Below are 20,160 nucleotides of genomic sequence, written 5' to 3'. Positions count from 1 at the left end.
GCCGGTACCGGCGCAGCTCCGGAGCGATCCCCGCTGTCCCGGAGCCGCGCCCGGCGGGCGGTGCGGGCAGAGGGAGCCGGTCCGTTCCCTCCTGCGGGAAGCGCAGTGCGTGCCCCGGTGCTCGGGTACCCACGGCGGAACCACGCTGCTCTCCCTCGGAGGGAGATGCACGGAGGGATGCGGGCTCCACCACCCGCCCGCTGCCGGCGCCGGGCGGGGAATGGGTTAAGGGCGGGGGGCGGAGGGCCCGGCCCGGCGCTGCCCGCCCCTATTTAAGGCGGCGGCGGGCGCGGGGTGGCTCGGTGCGATGGCGGCTCCGCGCCGGCCGAGCGGCGGGGGGCTGCGGAGAGCCTCGCAGGACGGGCGGCTGGACGAGATCAACAAGGTGGGGCTGGGGCCGCCTCCCACCCGACCCCAGTGGGGAGGGGGCTGCGGCGGGAGCGGGCGGGGCGAGAGGAGGAAGAGGGCGGTGGGTGCAGGAGGGGCTGCCGACCCCTCTGCCCAAAGCCCTTTGGAGAGGAGATCCTGCCGGAGGAGGAAGCGGGGTTTGTACGGGGATCGCTCTCCATCCCCTCCGCTCCTGGTACTCCCCTCTCAGGCGGCTCTTTCCACCCCGTGCATCGCACATCGGCGGCTCCGAGCGGGGCTGGTGGGCGCCCGGGGACTGGCTGCTATGGAATTCCCTTTGGGAACGTGCTCCAGCAAGAATGGGGGCTATTGTTCTCCTGGAGCACTTCAACCTCCCCTCTGCTCTATCGAGCACTTCAACTTTTTCTTCCCGGAATGAGAAGTTTCTGCTGGTCGGAGCTGACTCCAGCCCTCCTAGCTTTTCACTATAGCGGGTCAATGGGTTGCCCAGGATGGTTGGACGTCCCGCAAGCCTTGGGCAGAGGGAATGGCACCTCCTGGTTTAGTGCAAAGTGCACTGGGCTTCGTGCCCTTCATGGCAGGGTCAGGCAAGGTCCTCTCCCCCGAGCTTCAGGCTTACCCTGTCCCTTGCTTGGCATGGTTGTGGGGGCAGTTCTGTTGGCATCCCTCCCAGCTAAGAGCAGTTCTGAGGGTGAAAAGAAGGTTTTAACCTTGAAGCAAACTGTGCTGGGATTTCTAGCACCTCTAGATGCTCTTTTAGTCAGTGGCACATTGGTGTTACAAGTGCAGAAATCAAATTGCTGTGCAAGATGAGAGCCCGGAGGAGATGGGCTCACCTTGCCCTCACACTGACCAAGCTATGAAAAGTGGCAATATGCTCCACCAGACAGCATGCTCCACCAGTGAGACAGTAGAGGTGAAGTTTGGGTTGCTGGAGAGGGAATTAAGTCGTTAGAAATTACTCAATTAACTAGAAATTAGGATGTGCTGTGGAATAAGAGTGGAAAAAGAGATGGCATAAGGTGTTGTAAAGGAGCCTTTGTAAGCTGCTGCTGGAAGGCAGACACAGCACACCCAGCACCAAGGTGTGTTAGCTGGGTCTAACATATCTCCCCTAGCCAAGGTGGTGCTGGCCCTTAGGCTGAGGATGAAGGGACTGTGTTGTACCTACTGCTGCAGTTTCTGCTTCTCCAGCATCACACAGGCACAATCCTGTAAGGATACACAATCCTGTAAGGATGCATGATCCTCAAGCTGGTAGGAACTGTAGGACTGAGTCTGGGAAGCTGTGCTTCCTGGGATGCTGCTGCTGTGCCACTGCTGTGTCCCAGGGCTCGGGGCTGTTCCCACACAGGGGACAGGTTCCTATTTCTCCCCTAAGCTGCTGTCACTTCTGGCCTTTTCTTGGCTGAGGTTTGGATGACAAAAATGAAACAAGCTATGTGACTTCCCACTGGCAGAGCTGCTTGTTTGCATCCTTGCTGCCCTGTGTGCTGGCTCAGCACTATGAGATGGGGTTTGAGCTGCAGATAGCACGGGTGGCAGATGCCCATGGATCCTCAGAAGCCATCGTGCTCAGGGCAGCAACCCCCACGCTGCTGTGCTTTGCCAGCTCTATGTGGCAATGGGGGAGTGCAGCAAACAGCCTCACACCTCCCTGACAAGCTGCTGATACAGAAACTTGGGCTGATACTGTGGCTGGAGCCAGGGATTTCCCCAGCACTGAAGAGCCCTAAGGCTGTAAAACAGTCAAGTGCTTCTAATAAAACCTATCAGGCCAAATTCCTATCGGGCTTAATCTCATTGTCTCATCCTAACACTTAGCTCCCTCCAGCCCTGTTTTCCTGGCTGGTTTCTACCCCAGAGCTCTGCTGGGATACGGGTCTGGCAGGCAGTACAGAGTGCACATGTGCTGCTGAAGGATAGCTGAGTCCTAGTGCTGGCTTCTCTGCTCCAGCCTGAAACACTCTTCTGGGCTTCCCTCTTGGTTGTTCCCCTCTTTTCAGGCAATGCAATCACATTGTCCAGCCTCGTGCATCAAGGTGGCAGGTCTAATCCAGCACAGATTAGTTTCAACCTTGTTTTACCCTCTAATGCCCTGGGCTGCAGGGAAGGAATTCAGCCTGTTAGAGAGCAGGTGCCTGCTGCTCCCATCCAGGGCAGGCACGAGCATCCCTCAGCCCTTCCCAGCCCCTGCAGGCAGGGTGGCTGCCATTCAGCACTTAAACACCCCAGTGACAGCTTGGCCTGCCAGTTGGAGTCACCATTTTGGGGAGCCAGGATGGGTCTGGCTTTGCTTAGGTTGTCTTGCAGGTAGCTGGGACTTGACTGGCTGAGTTTATTGGCTTAGAAAAGTCTCTCAACAGCTCAAGAAAGGCTGTTCAGAGCAGGAGGGGGGAGAGGCTTTTAAAGCAGTTCTTATTAATAGAACATGACCCTTAAAATGGGAACTTTAGCAAAGGGCTCTAGGAGGAACTTCAGCTACTCTGAGTTTGAGTCACAGGCCCTGGGGACTGAATTCCTGTGTGCCATTGTGAGTGTTTTCCTTATCCAAGTCACAGCCCAGCTCACACACAATGTGGAGAGTGGAATGCCTTTCAAATGCAGCCCCTTGCTGCTTCCTTGCACCTGGAGCAGGGCTGTGGTGCTGGTGGGCTCTCCAGCCCCCTCCAGTTGAAACACAGGGGAACTGAGTCCTGATCCTGTGTGCAGTGTCACCTGTGCTGCTCTCTCATCACACTGCCAGGGGCTGGTGGGTTCCTGGGCGTGTGCCACTCAGCCTTCACATATGGATGCATTCCCTTCAGGCTTCACCATTTCTGTGCTGCTTCTTGCTCCCAGAGAGAAGCTGTGCCCTGCCCTCACATCCCCTGCCCTGCTGGGAGGTGGAAGCTGCTTTCTATTCCTGCAGGGCGGGGATGAAGCTGTGACCTGGTGGCCAGGAGGTGTTTTGGCTCTGTTTTGGTTTTCAGTGATGTTTGCCTTCTCCAGAGGCTATTCAGGGGTGATGGCAGCAGGTAACACTACTCTGGTCTCTGGTGACTCCTGTTGCTGCCTGAGCCCAGGTCTCGAAGCTGAATTGGGCCCTTTGTGTTGGGCTGGGAAATGATACCCCTGGGTAGAAATAACTGAGTTAAATGAAACTGAGTTGGCAAAGGAGAGCAAAAGAAGGAACTAGGAATGTTGCTTTTCACCACAGCTTTCAATTTGAGTTGGTGACCATGGTGATGAGTTAAGTCACTGTCACATTGGTTTGGTGGCCATGGTCTCTGGTGTCCCATCTGGAGTTCTGGGGTGGAAGGAGGGGGTGGCAGTCACTTCTGTCCTAGTGAGCTTCCTACAAAACCCTAAAATCAGCTGCAGGTAGAAGTCTTGCCAGAGCAGTGGATAACTGGCAGTGAAGCTTTGAGGACTCCCTGGGCAGTCCAAGCTCCCCTGCCCCAGTGAGGAAGGAGGGACAGCTCCAGGTGTGTGGGACCCAGAGCACAGGAGCAGGATCAGGATGACCAACAATGATCAGCACACATGGCTCTTGGTGACCCATGAGCATGGGGAGCAGGTGAGGAACACATTCCCAGAGTAGGGAACAGCCTCAGCCCTCCATGCACTAACCCCTCCAGGGGTTTGTTCTGGACAGGCCATGCATAAGCTGTGCAGATGTTAATGATTTCTACACTGAAGAATGTGGTGTTGTTGCTGAACACAGCTCGAGTCATTAAGCTGTGCTGGGCTGGAGCTGGGCGGTGTGGGAGGGCAGGGACAGGAGCAGGACCCTGCTGCTCACGGCTGCAGGGAGGCTTGCTGGCAGGGCACAGCAGAAGAGCTGGCTGTGCAAGCTGTGTCTGTTCTTTTGGGTATCTGAAGGTTTTTGAGATGGGGTTAGGGACAAGTGACCAGAAGTGATCCAGGGTTTCCTCTCCAGCCTGAGCAATAGAGGGAGAAAATGGATATTTGGTATGAGAGTTCCTAAGCCCAAAATACCCGTCCTCTTGGGCGTATGACATTCTGCAAACTTGGCCTGCTCTATTTGCAAGCCCTCTGAGTTTATCTAAGAGTTTGAAATCTGAGATAAGGGTGCTTTTTGCAAGGACTAGGAGCCCTTGCTGGAAATAAGTGCCCAATCCACATGCTAAGTGTGCTTAAGCAGAGATGTGAGGAGCTGAAACCTTGGGTGAGCAAGAACAGGGGCTTTCATGCAGTTATTCCAAAGGCAGGTGGGGTTCAGTCCTCCCACAAGCTGCCAGTGGGAAATTTGAGACATCAGAGGGATTCCCCTTGCACTGGAATGTTAATGACAAGGTGTGGAGGGATTCAGCCCATTTTCAAGTCTCCTGGTGCTGTTGCTCAGCTGTTACTCTGAGAATTGTGAGTCTTCTGGCTGATGCTGCCTTTGGAGGTACCCTTTAGGTAATTTTCCTTTTCATCTTTAACCTTGAGGATATTTTTTTTTTCTGTTTTAGGAGTTTCTCTGTGACCCAAAGTTCAGTAATGAAAAAGACCTGGAGGAGAAGCTGGCAGTGTTCAAAGGTGAGAACTGGAGGGTTTCCCTGTCCTTTGAGCCTTACTCTTTGCTCTGAACCAGATTATTTTCCTCAGCTCTTGGATCTCACCAGCCTGAGATTCTCTGCCAAATACAAGTGACTGAGCTGGGATTGATGCCTTCCTCCTTGCTTGTGGGACTTGGTGAAACTCTCTGGAGAGGTGTTTTCCACACAAGCCTTTGTGCTTCTCCCACTTGCAGGGCAGGCACATGTCACCCTACAGACATCCTGCCTGGCAGCTGCTGTTACTGCAAAACCTGCTGTGCGGGCAAAACCCTGGGGAGCAGCAAAGGAGGATGGTTTCTGACTAGTTACCCAGCAAGCTAACTGGCATTATGGACTGTGCAATAGCTGGACTCTTTACTTTTTCTTTTTGTTTTTTCCAATAAGTAGGAGGACCTCATTCCACAAAGCAGAAGTATCAGCTGCTTTCTGGAGGAGTTGGGGACTTTCTATCTGAAAAAGTTTCTTTAGTCCTTTCCCAGCCCCTTGACACCAGAGGGAACAGCACTGATATGTCCAGTTCTGGCCAAAGGGCTTAGGTTTGGGCCTTTTGCAGGAACAGGGGATAGAGAAACAGCTTAAAAGCCTGGAGTCCTCTGGAGCTTGTCCCCAGACTGGTTACAGGACAAGATCTGGCAGGGTTATTCTGGTGTACCCCCTTTCTTTCCAAGCAGTGGCTGAAGGCAGTTGAGAAAACATGCCTGCGTCACACTGCCTCGAGGCTTGTGCTCAGCCTGGCTCTAACCAAATAGAACCTGACCTTGCTTCCATTTCAGACATTGTCTGCTATTTCCCTTTGAATTTTGGCTTTGCAATCCAGCAAGGAAGAAGCTGGCTGGCGTTTTGTGATCCCTTACACTGCTGGGCACAGAGGAGCCTCCTGTGCTCTCCGATCTCTTTGTGTTGCCTTTTGTGTAGCTTTGGCTTTTGGCTGCAGCCCCACATTATTTTTTCCCATCACAATTGGGGCTCTTCAAACATTGCAACTGTAGGTCACAGGCACAGAATTCCCTGTAACGAGAGCCTTTGGCATCTCTTCCTGCTGCCTCGTGAGTTTGTCTCCGTGGCCTGTCCCTCTCTCCAAGGCCTCCTCCAGCTCCCCCAACAATCAGCTCATTGTGTGATGATGGGGGGAATATTTCTTCTCTGCTGTCCTTCCCACATTCCCACCCCCCTCCCAGCCTGGGGGAGGCAAAGATGGAGCCCCCATGCAGTGTTTGTGGAAATGTATTTGTGAGGGAGGGACCCTGCATGGTTTTTGCCCCACTATATCCCCGCTGCTGGGGTGGGAGGGAAACATGAATGTGTGAGCTGAGGCTGATGTAAAGCTGCCTCTGTTCTCTGCACTGCTGGCTAAGTGTCAGCTCAGAAGAAAAGAAAACATGTGCTGGGCATGGGCATGGCAGAGCAGGGTTTGTGCCCCAGGCGTATGCAGGGGTGCCTGACCCTGGTAAGTTCAAATGCACAAGGTCATTCTGGTGAGGCAGGGTGTGGGGAGAGGCAGTCCCACATCAAGCATCACTCTGGCCCCTAAAAATGTGTGTTACAGCCCTGATTTCTCCTAGGATTGGTTGCTTGATGCTTGAAGGGAGACATTTCCTCCTGCCTGAAACACGAACAGCTTTGGTTTGTACACACTATTTCTGCATGTCTGTCCTGGTCAGCTCATGGCAGCAGTAATCCATGGGCTGAGACCCAGGTGAAGATATGCCAAACCACTCCTTTACCTCCTGCCCATCAGTCCAGTTAACCCAACAATTTCCTTTGGAAGCCCAGGTCCTGGGAAAACTCTGATGTGTGAAATAACCACTCTTCCCTTTGGCTCCTGAAATTAGCCTGCCACTTCTCTGTTCATACTCATATACTTGCTGGTGTCCCTGCAGCAGAGGCAAAAGCTCTTTTCCATTTTCCTTCCTGGGGCAAAGGAGCAGCCTGGAAGGGTTTGGTTAATTTGAGTCCTCCAGAGCTGTTGTGGGGAACGAGTGCTCACTGCAGGGTGATTTCTCCAGCTCAGCATGGATGGATGGTGCCAGCAGGCATCTTGCTCTTTTCATTTAGTAGAGCTAAGGTGATGGGGGGCCCCTTGCGGTGCTGGGAGCTGTATGGTCTGTAAGACAGACAAATCCTTGCCTGAAGAGCTTAAAGTCTAAATGGGGAACAGCTAGCAAGGGGTGGGGGGTGTGTAGGAAGCTCAGGTGTGCCACTTCAAAGGGCAGAAACTGCACAGGACTGAATTCCTGAATTTTCTAACTCAAATCAGTGCTCTGCCTGTTACAGCATGTGAGGTTTTTGTCCTGCAAAGCTAACCAGACTTTCTGGAGCAGGCCGTGCCTCTGACAATGCTGGAGTTGCTCAAGTCAGCAGTGTTTGACAGCAGGCTGGAAGGCAAACAACCTGCTCCAGCATCACTGTGCCCAGGCATGTTCTTGGCTTTGCCCTCTTGATGTGGTCCTTGAGCATCTCTCCTGGCAGGTGCTGCTCTGGGTGGGAGCACTGTGGAGTCTGTCCCTCGTTATTGCAGGCAACTGCGTCATTTAATCCCCCCTAATCCGATCAGGCTTCATCTCGGGAGTGCTCGGGGTTTGTTTTCCTTGCTACTCCTTCTGGGAGGCTGTTCCAGAGCTTTGTTTTTCTGGCTGGAAACGTTTTAACGCTGTTCATAGCCAGCTGATACCTTGTTCTCATGCCAGTGTTTTCCTTCAGCTTAAATGAAAAGCAGCCACAATTACAGAGCACTTAATTCTAGAGCCCTGGAGTTGAGATAAGGGTGCTAAAACCAGGCCTTGAGATGGTCTCCCCCTCTGAACTTTGCATTCAGCACTATATCAATCTTATCCCCAAATGCTTTTTATTTCAGAGCTGTAAGCAGGCAGTGCTCCAAAGCCCTGCACACCCCTGTGCTGTGGAGCCCTGCTAACCTGATTCTGTGTCTCTTCCAGAGAAATACATGGAGTTTGACCTGAACAACCAAGGCGAGATTGGTGAGTGATTGAGGGATGCTGGGCTGGAAGGGCCACAGCCTGTCTGATGTTTCATTCTGCATTCATGGTCTTGAGCAGGAAAACTTTTGGGATTTTCCTATGTCCAGTCTGGCTTGGATCTCGATTGCCAGCCAGGGGCTTCCTTGGCTCTCCAGCCCCTGCCTCTCAGTTTTTTCTCAGTATCTCCTTGCCTATTTCAAGATCTAAGCTCTTCTCAATGCTGTTCTCCTGAAGTTCTGTTTATCTCCTCCACTTCTTTCTGCTCTAAATGCCTTTTTTTCTTCTGCCTCTTTTCTCCACGGAGGCCTTCTTCTCAATCCTCTGTTACAAAGCTGGGAATTCAGAGCTGGGAAGCTGCAGGACTTGGACAATCCTAGGGCTTACCTGGCTTGAGACAGGAGCTGTATAAATCCATGAGCACTTCTGGTGCAGAGAAGCTCTTTGCTTTGCAAGGAGGGGAGCAGAGGGAAGCTGAGGACTTGGGTGTGAGTCTGGCTCAGCTGAGCAGCCCTGCTTTGCGTCCAGAAAGCAGCAGTTACGTAAAAAGTGCAATCACTTGTGCTCTGTGCCCTTCCAGGAGGCAGCTGCCTCCTTCCCCTCCTCCATAAGTGTTCCAGCTGGAGTGGAGCCTGTGGGGAGCTGGAAGGGGCCTGGCTCAGGCTTCCGGAGGGAAGGGGCCGCAGGTCTCAGCAGGCAGCAGCGCAATGGGAGGAAATGGCCTGTGGCCATGGGCAGGGGCGTCTGCTCCCCACAGCTTGTTTGTGTCCAGCTTTAACCCTGGCCTTGCTTCCCTCCTCCCCATCCTTGTCATTCTTGGCACCACAATCCGAGCTAGACAGCACCGTCCCCACGTGTCTCTGAGGCACTTGGAGAGTTGCTCCTCTTCTCTGCGTGTGTGGCACTTTTATCTTCAGCTGCACTACTGGGAAGTGATGCTTTGTACTGGGCAGAGTGGCAGTGAGCTGGAAGGTTTCTTGTGGCTTTTGGCAACAGCTTAATGCTGTCAGAGTTGTGGGTGAGGTGGTCTCAGGTGAGAACTCATGGCTCTGTCCCTGGGGTTGGTCTGTGCTCAGTGGGGTCACCCCTTGACAGCAGCAATTGCCTTGCTCTTGTAGATTTGATGTCTGTCAAAAGGATGATGGAGAAGCTGGGGGCTCCGAAGACCCACCTGGAACTGAAGAGGATGATCTCTGAGGTGACTGGAGGGGTCAGCGACACCATCTCGTACCAGGACTTTGTCAACGTGATGCTTGGGAAACGCTCTGCTGTGCTGAAACTGTGAGTGTCCTGGGATGGAGCTGGGGAGGGCAGCAGCACCCAGGCTGCTCTGCTGCTCTGTCTGGTGCAGCTGGAGCTGTGCACACCCAGTGATCATGGAGGGAGATGAGGATGCTGGTGCAGGGCACTCTGCAGGGTGTATAAGCCCATGTCGAGGCTGAGCCTGCTGCCTGCTGTGTGCTAGCACAGGCTTCCTCCCCTGTGCTCCATGGGAGCCACCCCCTTCCTTTCCCGAGGGTGTGCAGGCATTCATCACTGCAGGACTTCTTCCTGTCTCTTCCCTGAGGATCCTGCTGGCTTTGGGGACACAGACTTCCCCTGTGGATGGTGGCAGGACTTGAGTGAAGGATGGTCCTGCCAGCACCAATACTGCTGGCTCCTGTTTGCCACAGGATGTTCCATCCCTGCCTGATCTTGGAGGGACAGGCAGTAGATGAAGATGGGACACATGCTTGAAACAGCTGGCTTGTGCTGAGAGAGGTTTTCTGTGGTACAGGCTGCCAGCACTAGCCTCCCACGGCCCCCTCTGCCCTCTGAAAGTGCTGCTCTAACAAATGGCTTCTAAACACTTGCTTGGCTCCATCTCCATCCCATTGAAGCCTGGCATTTCCTTTCACAGCTCAGAGGCTGGCCCTGCTTTCGTATCTGAAGCCACCATGAATAGGAGCTGATCCTCTCCATCCTCCTCACCCCTTTTCGAAGCAGCTTTAGAAGCACAGCCGGCTTCAGGCAGGTTGGGAGGAGGGATCCTGCACCCACCTCTCATGTGGTTTCTCTAAGCTGGGCCATGCTTGCTGGCAGATTCTCCCCACTGTGTGCTGTGTCTCTGTTGTGATGCTCCTCTTCCAAGCAGACACAGATTTCTGCCACCCCTGCTCCTCCTTTTTCTGTACAGACCCAGACTGAGCCTGCAGCCTGTCCTGTATCTTCCATCCCTCCTCCCAGCTGCAGCAGCTTTCACAAACAGGTCCCTTCTCTTGCTAACAGGCACCCCTTTGTCTGTTAGACCCTGTAGAGCAGGAGCAGAAATGTAAAACTCGTCCTAAGAGCAGTACAGCCCTTTGATCCATGGAGGCAGCTGGCATTCCCAGCGTAGCTGCAGCCCTCAGGGAGGAAGACAGTGCTAGTGGTTGCAAAATGCTTGAGATTCCTGCAGCCAGTGCCTTGCTCCTTGTTTCTGCTCTCTCCCCTGGCTGTAATTGCTGTTGCTTGCTCGGTGTTGGCTTCTGAATGTTCTGCTGTGTGGTTGTGTGCAAGGTGGGCCAGGAGTGGTATTTGCTTTTGTGCATCAGGAACACTTGGCATGCAGTGTGTGCCCAGGGGATTTCGGAAGTGGCTGTCTAAATAAAATGTGCTAATCCTCTGGGCTCTGAGAGGAAAACTGGCAGAGACTTTGGGAACCCACTCCTGGTAGCTGCTGGAAAAGCCAGCCTGGCAGCACTGCCCTCTGTTGGCTTTCCCTGCTTTGTTAATTATCTTTGTAAGGCAGCCAGATGCTCTTTTTCAGCAGAGAATGCCACCCCCAATGATGGATAAATATGCATTTGCTTTATAAAAAATTGTCAATATCTGTTGTGTTTTGCAGGGTCATGATGTTTGAAGGAAAAGCCAATGAAAGAAACCCAAAACCTTCTGGTCCACCTCCAGAGAGAGACATAGCCAGCCTCCCTTGAAGAGAACAAGCTGTAAAATGGGCACTGTTTGCTTTGCTGGTCTGTAACAGAGGTTACCTGTGCTTTGTTACTCTTTACTGTGGACAGTCCTAGTTTTCAACTAACCTGCCTTAGAGGAACAGCAAGGGAAGCTGGAGACCTCCAGCTCGTGTCTTTCTGCTGCATCCCTTAGCCAACTTGATCTGTTAGACAGAAGTCGTAGCACCAAGTATAATGTGAGACCAAAAAGAACAAAAAATATCCTATGATTTTACACTTCCCTCTGCCCTTCTTGCATTTCTCAGACGAGGAGCTACTTTGTTCCCAGCATATGGATTCAGAGCTGTGCTTGTCACGACAGGTTCCATATGGTCCTTGCTGCCAGATGTGGACAAAGCCCCTGAAAGGCTTCATGGGTGCAAAGAAATAAGTGCCTTCTCTGCTCCATCCTCCTCTTCCTACTTTGGACTTAGTTCTTCCCCTCCTGACCTCCCCAAAATGTAAATCAGGCTCCCACATCTGTCTGATTATAAGGGGAATGTGCTTGGACACAGATCTGCCTGCACAGTCCATTGGAGTACAGGGACAGCTCCTGTCTGCTCTGGGGGCTCATCCTGCAGGCAGATCTCAGGGTCCAACACCAGCCACTGCAAGTCAGGATGGTTAAAGCCACCTTGGGGACCCCCTTCCTGATAAATCACAACTTGGGTCTGACCAGGAGTGATCTCAGGACAGGTGACTGTCTGTCCCATCCATGGAGTCCAGAAACATGCTGTGATGCCTTTGTAGCCCCACAGGATGCTCAGGGCAAGTGAAACCTCCAGTTGAAAGGAAGCTGAGTGACCAAACTGAGCCTGGCCAGACCAGTTGCAGGTGAGGATCTGTCCTCAGGCAGCTGCTCTGTGCCTCTGATTTTTGCAGACCTCCCTGTATGTGTTTCAGCCTGGTCCCCTGGGACTATCCATTTCCCTGATGGATAAACCCTCAAATCTGCAAAATAACAAGGGCTTTAAGTATGGAATATGAGCTGGGACTGTGCTATCCATGCTCTGGGTACTGTGGTTATTCTTGTTCCATACATAATTTCTGGAATCCAGGTGTTTGCTCTTTGCCCTTTCCCTACTCTTCTTTTAAATGTTCTTGACAGCTTTTAACTTTTTTAAAATCATGGTTTAGCAAGTACATTTTTTAAAGGAAATACAGATGATTAACTCTACTAGGCTGATTGTTCCTGCCAAAGGCTGCACTTTTAAATAATTAAAAAAAGCAACAAAAACATTCTCACTACTGTTTGTGTTAAAACCAAAACTGTAACGGACAGAAAAATTATGAGCAAAAGCAGCACCAGTCTACTTCAAGGACTGAAAATAAATCTTTTGAAGCTACAACAGTGTATCAGTGTTTATTGTTATCTCCTCTGAAGCTTGGTCTGTATGATTGGTTGCAGATTAAGCAAGCTGGTTTCCAAGTCTGTTAATATAAACCCTTAAACAGATCTTGGAGATAGGTTTGGACTGTCTTGATCTGATCTTTGTCTGTAATAACTGACTGGAAGCCATGGAGTTTGTGTGATGAAATGCAGAGGCCACCTCCTGAAAGCTGGTGTTTTTTTCTGACTTACTGAAAAAGAGCAGGTGCCAGTGCTTGCTTTATGGAATAACTTGTTTATTGAGAGCAGACACTTGCAATGCTTCTCTTGAGGGAGGATTTTTTAAATTATTCTCTCTGCTCTTGAAGCAATTGCCCAAGGTTCTTGTCTGATTTGAATTATCAAAAGGGGAGACCAGGTTTCCTGGGGAATGACTGGGTGCACTTTTTCCATGTGTTTCTCAAAAGGGCAGAATTTCCCTGAGATCACAGCCCCATGTCTGCTTTCTGCTGCCTGGTAGCCTCTGGGAATGCACTTGCTTTTCTTGGCTCTATGTTGAAGCTGTTGTTCAGTTAGAAAATAAAGGAAGCATATTACACAAGGGAGACTTGGATGTGGTTTGCCACAGCTCAAGTCACTGCCCAAAGCCATCATTTCTTGTCTCTGTGGAAATCCTTGTCCTTTTTGGTCCTGGAAAAAGAGAATGACCTGCTAGAGATGGAAACAGCCCTTCTCAAAGTGTCCCATAGGGTTGAGTGCTGGCATTCTGTTTGAGTGGGAGCTGAATCCCTCAAAACTTGAACAAGTAAAGAAATTGAGGACCTGGTGTGATCAAGCCCGCACATTCTGCTTTTGTGTGATCCTGGAGCACAGTAAGGCTGTTCTAGCTCACAGAGCTTCTGTATTTGCAGCTGCACATGGGCTGACCCAGAGCATCCCTGTGTTCCCAAGGAAGCAAGACTGTACCTGAGGGAAAGGCATGAAACTGCATCAGGGGAGGTTTAGGTTGGAATTAGGAAAAGGTTCTTTCCTCAGAGGGTGCTGGGCACTGCCCAGGCTCCCCAGGGAATGGGCACAGCCCCAAGGCTGCCAGAGCTCCAGGAGTGTTTGGACATGGTGGGATTGTTGGCTTGTCCTGTGCAGGGTCAGGAATTCAATTTAACGATCCTGGGAGTTTCTGTGGTTCCTGAGACCTGAAGCAACACTGGATCTCTGACATGGGAAAAGCATCAGAGCCCCTCACCAAGGGCTGGTGGCTGAGGTGGAGCAGCTGCTGCCAGGATCACCCATGGCTTGGCAGGGACAGACAGAACCATCCCTGGGGTCTGTCTGTCCATCCCTGGGTGTCCATCCCTGGGTCTGTCCATCCCTGGGTCTGTGTCCATCCCTGGGCTCTGTCTGTCCATCCCGGTGCCTCAGCCCATCCCTGGGCTCTGTCTGTCCATCCCTGGCTCTGTCCATCCGTGGCTCAGCCCATCCCTGGGCTCTGTCTGTCCATCCCTGGCTCTGTCCATCCCTGGCTCTGTCCATCCCTGGCTCAGCCCATCCCTGGAGTCTGCCTGTCCATCCCTGGCTCTGTCCATCCCTGGCTCTGTCTATCCCTGGCTCTGTCCCCTCGGCTCGGCCCCTCAGGCCGGAGCAGGGCACGGGCATCCTGCCGCTCCCAGCGCCTCAGAACGTGAGGGAAAAATCCGGGCAGGTGCACACAGCCTTAACCAGCGCCAGGGGAGGTTGGGGTTGGACATTGCGAGGAATCTCTTCACAGAAAGGGTGATTTGACATCGGGCTGCCCGGGGAGGGTGGTGGAGTCACCGCACCTGGAGGCGTTCAAGGAACGACGCTCAGCGCTGTGGGCTGGGTGACCAGGTGGTGCGCGGCCACAGCTTGGGCTCGATGGTTTCAGAGCTATTTTGCAGTCTGACTCTGCGCAAAGGGGGTTCGTGAGGCACAGCAGCTCGGGGCAGGGCCCGGCGGGAGGACCCGGAGCAGCGAGAGGCGCGGCCAGAGCGGCCCCGCCGGAAGCGGAAGCGGCGCGCGGCTCTCCCGGCGGGGCGCGGGCGGCGGGACCGCGGCCGCGGGGCCGCCATGGGGGACGACATGGACGTGATCCCCGAGCGGGAGATGAAGGTGAGGCACGGCGAGAGCGGGGGGTGAGGGGCAGTCCGGCGCGGGGAAGGGTTGACGGGTTGTTTGACTCGGGCCGGGGGGCCTTGGCTCGGAGCCGGAGGGGAGAGAGCCGGAGGGACTTGGAGAAGGCTCGGCCTGGGCTGCGAGACGTGGTGGGTTCTGGGGATGCTTGGTTGGGACCGTGGCGGTGACAAACCGGGGGTTCAGCTCGGGATATGGCGGGGCTTTTTGAGACATCCTTGCAGTGTTTGTGAAACAGAATCCCGGGATGGGTCAGGCTGGATGGGACCACAGTGGGTCATCTAGTCAAACCCCCCTGCTCAGGCCGGTTGGTCCCGGAGCACATGGCACAGGATTCGTCCAAACGGGTCTGGAATCTCCAGTGAGGGACTCTCCACACCCATTCTGGGCAATCTTGGGGACTCTCAAGTACTTGAGCACTTTCCAGCATAGTATGGTACAAGCCTGTGGGGTGAAAAAGGGAAGGCTGGCGTGGCCTTGGTGTAGCGGGGTGTTTAATGCCTGGGGAGGGAGTCACAGAATGGTTCCCTTGTGCAGGGAATCTCCTGGTTTGGAGATGTGTGGCTGTGGGGCAGTGTGAGCTGGAGTTTTGCTGTGTGCCAGCCTAGCCTGTCCTGTGTCACCCAGTGTTACTGTCAGGCTGGGTAAGAAGGGACATGGGGGAACTGATTCCTGGAGTGGTTATGGGTCTTTGGACAGCTGCCTTCTGCCCTCAGAAACAGGGTAGTTGGGCTGTTTGTTTTGCAGAAGTTTCTGAGTTCCTACCTCCTCCTCAGATTGCAAGAATGTACTTATTTAGTGGCAGCTTTTGGGAATAACTCAGGTGCTTGACTGAAGTTACTGGCATGTAGGTCAGCAAATGTGTGCCTTGTAGCAGCAAGTTTTGTTCGGTCCTGTCCCATCTTTTCTTTATTCCTTTCTCTTTTCCTCTTATCCCTTGGCTGGTTTTGGTGTGCTCCTGAGGAGGTCAGATGTCCCCAGGCAGATTTTATAAACACAGGCACTGGGTACAAGTGAGATTTAACCAATGGAAAAAAAAAAATGTGGTGTGATCTGAGTCTTTCATATATGATGGAGTGGCCAGAGGCTGCCTGGGTGTGTGGCAGGGATTTGCAGCTCTCATGGACAGGCTCCTGCACCTAGTATCTTAGAGAAGCCAAAGTAAACTGTTCCTCTTGGGCAGCATGTGAACAGCTACTTCCCAATTCTCTCAAACAGGATTTTCAGTTCAGAGCTCTGAAGAAGGTTCGCATCTTTGATACCCCTGATGATCTCCCCAAAGAGCGCTCCAGCCTCCTCGCAGTGTCCAACAAATATGGGCTGGTCTTTGCTGGTGGAGGGACCAGCCTGCAGATCTTCCACACCAGAGATCTCATCATACAGAAACAGCTGGGAGAAGATCCCAATAAAATTGGTAAGGCACACTTAAATCTCTTGGGTTTGGCAGAGACAGGTTTATATGGGATTTACAACATGGAGCTCTTGGCTTCTGGTATGTTAAAGTCCTTGCCATTCTCTGTCAGGCATTTGAATTGCCACATTTTCTTGTGTGGGGAGGCAGGAAGAATGGTTGCTAGCCATTCTTTGCTGGGTTGGTAGCCATTCTTTGAGCTTTGAGCCTGTGCATGTATCAGGGATGTGTGTGAGTGGAGGGACACACTAAGTTTTCACACTGAGTTACCCACTCTGACTAGATGACTGACCAGGAAAGGGGAAGCAACCACTGCTCCACCACCTGGCTGCAAAATGGTTTTCATTCTCCTTAGTAGCTATTCCACTCTGTACATACATAAGTAAAGCCAAAAACCTTTCCACTTATTATTACTTGGGATACTGAGGAAGGAAAGTGGAATTTTCTTTTCTTAGAAATTCGGCAACTCCCAAGATTATATTGATAGAGAGGAAGGGATTTGCTTTCATTCAGTTTTTCTATGTGCTACCTTTGATAGCTGCTGTTACTGGGACTGAGGATTATTGCATAAATTTGTTGAATTATTTTACAAGAACAACTCTTTCTATTTAAATTTGTCCCCTTCAATCCATCTTCCTTTCCTTTTGTGTTTCAAGTGGAGAATATTCAAGGTACTGTGGTTCCCATGAAGTTTCCTATGCAGCACCTGGCTTTGAGCTGTGACAATCTCACCCTGTCTGTCTGTATGATGTCCAGTGAGGTCGGGCCCTTCATCAGCTTTTTTGATGTCCGCACATTCCTGAATCAGGTACAGCATGTGCCAAGTGGGTTTGGCTTGGGTTTGGGGTTTTTTTCAGAATGCAGCAGAGAAGAGGTGTAGCTGGGGTGGGATTTTCTGTCTCTGTGAGGGTTGTCTTGTAGAGGAGTTGCACAATAAACGCAAAATCTGCTTGTTTTTATCAGTCATTAATTTATAGGCAGGTCAAAACTTCTTTGAGCTATGACTTCAGGAGTGTTTGATTTTGTACTCCACTTTGACTGTCTTGTGTATTTGTTTTTCCTAAAAGGCAAAACAGCAGAAACAGGCATTTGCTTGTCACAAACTGGCCAAGGACTCAGGAGGTGCAGCTGTGGTCAATGACCTGAAGTGGAACCCTGCCAGTCCCACCATGGTGGCCGTGTGTCTGTCCGATGGCAGCATCTCTGTCCTGCAGGTCACAGACTCTGTGAAGGTCTATGCCACACTTCCATCCTCTGCTGCTGTCACATCTGGTGAGTGACAGCCTTGAAGGGCACTCAGAATGTTGGACACTGAAGAGCAGACACTGATTGAGAGGTGTATAAATACAAATTGTTTGTCTCAGGAGGAGGCTTCTTAAAATTCTTCACAAAAGGGAAGGGTTTAAACTCTGAGACTCAAAAAATGTATTGCAATGGAATTACTCTTTCCCAGTTGATTGCAGCAGTCTTGTGAGTTATCAAATGTGCCCACCTGTGGTTTGTGATGTCTCAGGCTTGACTCATTTCCAGGAAAACATGCAAATAGACATCATCACCTGTTGGGTTTTGACCTGTGTGGTCTTGCCTTCGGTGACTAGATGACTCTTTCTTTGATTCAGATTCATGATTATTTTTTCAGTGGAAAAGAAAAAAACATTTTAATTTATTGGTCTTATTTTTGTGGCACCTTATAACTATCCTGTTCCTTAGTGCTAATGAAATTATCTTCTTTTTTTGCCTAGTGTGTTGGAGCCCAAAGGGAAAACAACTGGCTGCAGGGAGGCAAAATGGCACCGTGGTGCAATATCTGCCTGTAAGTATTGGTGGTGTTAAGGCCTTATGCCTTTTCAGGAGTTTGAAATGTGATATTTTGTGGTCTGGGTTGTTGGTTTTGGGTTTTTTTTTTTGTTTTGTTTTGTCTTTTTTGGTGTTGGGGGGCTTGGTTGTTTTTTTATCATAAACTACAGAATCTGGTTAGGTGGCACATGGTGTGAGCCATGTAATGCTACCCAAGTGCTTCAATAATATTCACGTGTCTTAGGCCAATATTTGGTTTAGTTTAAAGTTTGCGCTGGTCACTGAATTCATGATTTCAATGTGGCCCACTATGAGTGTTAAAGAATGGATGAGTTGCTCTAAACCAGTTCTCTGGGCTTTTTGCAAAAACTTGCAACTGAATTTGTTCATTGCCTTGTCTGTGTATTTAAGAGTTGTTTTATTTGCAGAATCTGCAGGAGAAGAAAGTAATCCCTTGTCCTCCCTTTTATGACTCAGACAATCCTGTTAAAGGTACATATTTTTATTACTTCTTAACTTGTTTTCTCTTTAAAAGTATTTTACTCATTCTTCCCCCTTTGTCTTTAGTTTTAGCAGCTGTATAGCACTGTTTATGAAATTACAGTGTGATTTTTTTTGTGATTCTTAAGCTTGGTAGTTCAGGAGTTAGTTGCCATTTGTCATTTCTTTTTGTGTGCTGTGCACAGTTAAAGTCAACAAGAAAGTATTATTATAAAATGTTCCTGGCTGAGGTATGTGCTTTCTCTTTCAGTTTTGGATGTGCTTTGGATTGGCACATATGTCTTTGCCATCGTGTATGCAGAGGCTGATGGGACACTGGAAATGTCTCCACAAGTGGTCATAGCCATATTGCCTGTAAGTGCCAGCACTCACAACCACACAAGTGTCTGTGGCTTCTTCCTGACTTGTTCATGACATGGGCACCACACAGAATTTGAGTTTGGTACTGCTGTGAATCATAGGATTCAGGTTGGGGGGATTAAGTGGAGGAAGTAGGATCCACCTGAAAATCAATGAGTAATCTGTTCTCTGCTGAGATGCAGTTCTGATGTTTTTGGTGTGTCCTTGTCAAATTTAAGGGAGATTACTTGGTTTGTACATTGAAAGATAAATTGGCCATGTTGATCTTACAGAAAAAGGAAGAGAAGAGACCAGAGAAGTTTGTGAATTTCATGGAGCCCTGCTACACAAGCTGCACTGAGAGACAGCATCATTACTTCCTCAGTTTTGTTGAGGACTGGTGAGTGGCAGGAATCATGGCAAGCTCCTTCCCTTGGTGTGCGTGTCTGAGGGGTCACTTCTTCTCCATAGATTGTGTTCCTCCTTTTTGTAGACTTTGCAGTGTCATGTTAATTTTAACCTGTTTGTGTCCATGCTTACAGGGACCTAGTTCTGGCAGCTTCAGCAGCTTCCACAGAAGTTGGCATTCTTGCCAGGCAGGGGGATCAGGTAATATTTTTTATTCCATTTGTAGAATGTATTTTGTGTTGCATCTGTGCAAATGTACATTTTCTTTCACTAAATATAACCTATATAAGACCTGGAATACAATGAGATGATGATTTTTTTAAGACATCCCAAAAGTAAACAAGCTTCTAAATTCTACAGTATCTTAAGATAACTCTTAAATGAACAAGAGATGTGTGTTGTGAGCCAAGTACCAGATGTCTGTTTTTCATTATTCACTTGGCAGTCCCAAAATTTGGTAATATAATAAAGTGATTGATGTGAGGTCATCAGTTGAAGTTAAGCATTAAAAATGTCTGACCTCTGACATGTAGTGATACATGAGAAGTCATACACAAGTCTGTGCAGGACCCTGATCTTTCTGGCATTTGCTAATCTGACAAATTTAAGCTGATACTCTCTAGCTGGTGTTTCAGCTGTTGAAGGCTGGTCACAGGAAAGCAGTAGTTGATAGAACAACAATTTTACTTTTTGCAGAACTGGGAGTCGTGGGTTTTGGAGGACTCAAGCAGAGCAGAACTTCCTGTGACAGATAAAAGTGATGACACTCTGCCTGTTGGTGTTGCTGTAGACTACACCAGTAACATGCCCATTGTGATCAGTAAGTCTTGTTAGTCTTTTTTGTGGAGTAGTCCAAAAATCTCAGTATATTTGGTATTTTTGAGGGCAGCCTTGTTCTCAGAGTTCTGGGAGATCATTCTGAAAGGCAGACTGACTCACCTGCTGTTTTTATACCAAGCCCACAGCACGTGGCTTTACTTCTGTGTAAGGTTTCAGTGGCAAAGTATTAAATACAGTTCTTTCCTGGAGCTTTCAGCATCCTGGGATACAACACCAACAGACATGGCAAACAAAGCTCCTGAGTTATGTCTGTGTTCCCCAGAACTGGGATTTTAGTGAGTTTAAAGGAGTTGTGTTCTAACACCAGGGATTTCAGGCTGCCTGTGTGGTGTTCTTTATTCTTGTCACTTATGTCCTTTAGCAGAACTGTTTTGTATCAAGTGCATTTGCACAGATCTAAGGGAAAAGTGGGTTGGTTTCAAAGCCAGAAACAGCAAAGATTGCTGAGGTGAATGCTGAGGTTTTAATTCTGCATTAAAGCACAGGGCCTGTACTGCTTAAACCCTGCTGTGCTCTACATCTC

The 20,160-nt window shown here is 50.3% G+C and overlaps 2 protein-coding genes and 1 long non-coding RNA gene across 6 annotated transcripts in view; 2 read left to right on the top strand and 1 right to left on the bottom strand.

The window, feature by feature from the left end:
* The first annotated feature begins 259 nt into the window (after positions 1-259).
* Positions 260-12,212, top strand: AIF1L (allograft inflammatory factor 1 like). The gene is made up of 5 exons (XM_056505410.1): positions 260-385; positions 4,830-4,896; positions 7,853-7,894; positions 9,010-9,172; positions 10,758-12,212. The coding sequence occupies exons 1-5, from the start codon at positions 308-310 to the stop codon at positions 10,843-10,845; spliced, it is 438 nt and encodes a 145-aa protein (XP_056361385.1). The 5' UTR covers positions 260-307; the 3' UTR covers positions 10,846-12,212.
* Positions 11,960-14,171, bottom strand: LOC130260214 (uncharacterized). Its single transcript, XR_008841755.1, has 2 exons — positions 14,011-14,171; positions 11,960-12,883 (listed from the first exon to the last, which is right to left on the bottom strand). It is a non-coding gene; the product is annotated as an uncharacterized LOC130260214 (long non-coding RNA).
* Positions 14,172-14,230: 59 nt separating this feature from the next.
* The window catches only part of NUP214 (nucleoporin 214), a 39,100-nt gene continuing 33,170 nt past the window's right edge, over positions 14,231-20,160 (top strand). For all 4 annotated transcript variants that reach the window (XM_056505406.1, XM_056505405.1, XM_056505404.1 and 1 more), the window contains exons 1-10: positions 14,231-14,320; positions 15,560-15,755; positions 16,409-16,560; positions 16,820-17,024; positions 17,495-17,565; positions 17,978-18,041; positions 18,301-18,404; positions 18,683-18,789; positions 18,932-18,998; positions 19,494-19,617. In XM_056505406.1, coding sequence (XP_056361381.1) covers positions 14,279-14,320; positions 15,560-15,755; positions 16,409-16,560; positions 16,820-17,024; positions 17,495-17,565; positions 17,978-18,041; positions 18,301-18,404; positions 18,683-18,789; positions 18,932-18,998; positions 19,494-19,617 — 1,132 coding nt within the window. In that variant the 5' untranslated portion in view covers positions 14,231-14,278. The remainder of the gene's footprint in view (positions 14,321-15,559; positions 15,756-16,408; positions 16,561-16,819; positions 17,025-17,494; positions 17,566-17,977; positions 18,042-18,300; positions 18,405-18,682; positions 18,790-18,931; positions 18,999-19,493; positions 19,618-20,160) is intronic.

This window comes from Oenanthe melanoleuca, chromosome 17 (assembly GCF_029582105.1).
Source record: "Oenanthe melanoleuca isolate GR-GAL-2019-014 chromosome 17, OMel1.0, whole genome shotgun sequence".
In the NCBI taxonomy this organism is placed as follows: domain Eukaryota; kingdom Metazoa; phylum Chordata; class Aves; order Passeriformes; family Muscicapidae; genus Oenanthe; species Oenanthe melanoleuca.
The sequence above is the reverse complement of the archived record's forward strand: the minus strand, read 5'-3'. Positions and strand labels throughout refer to the sequence as shown.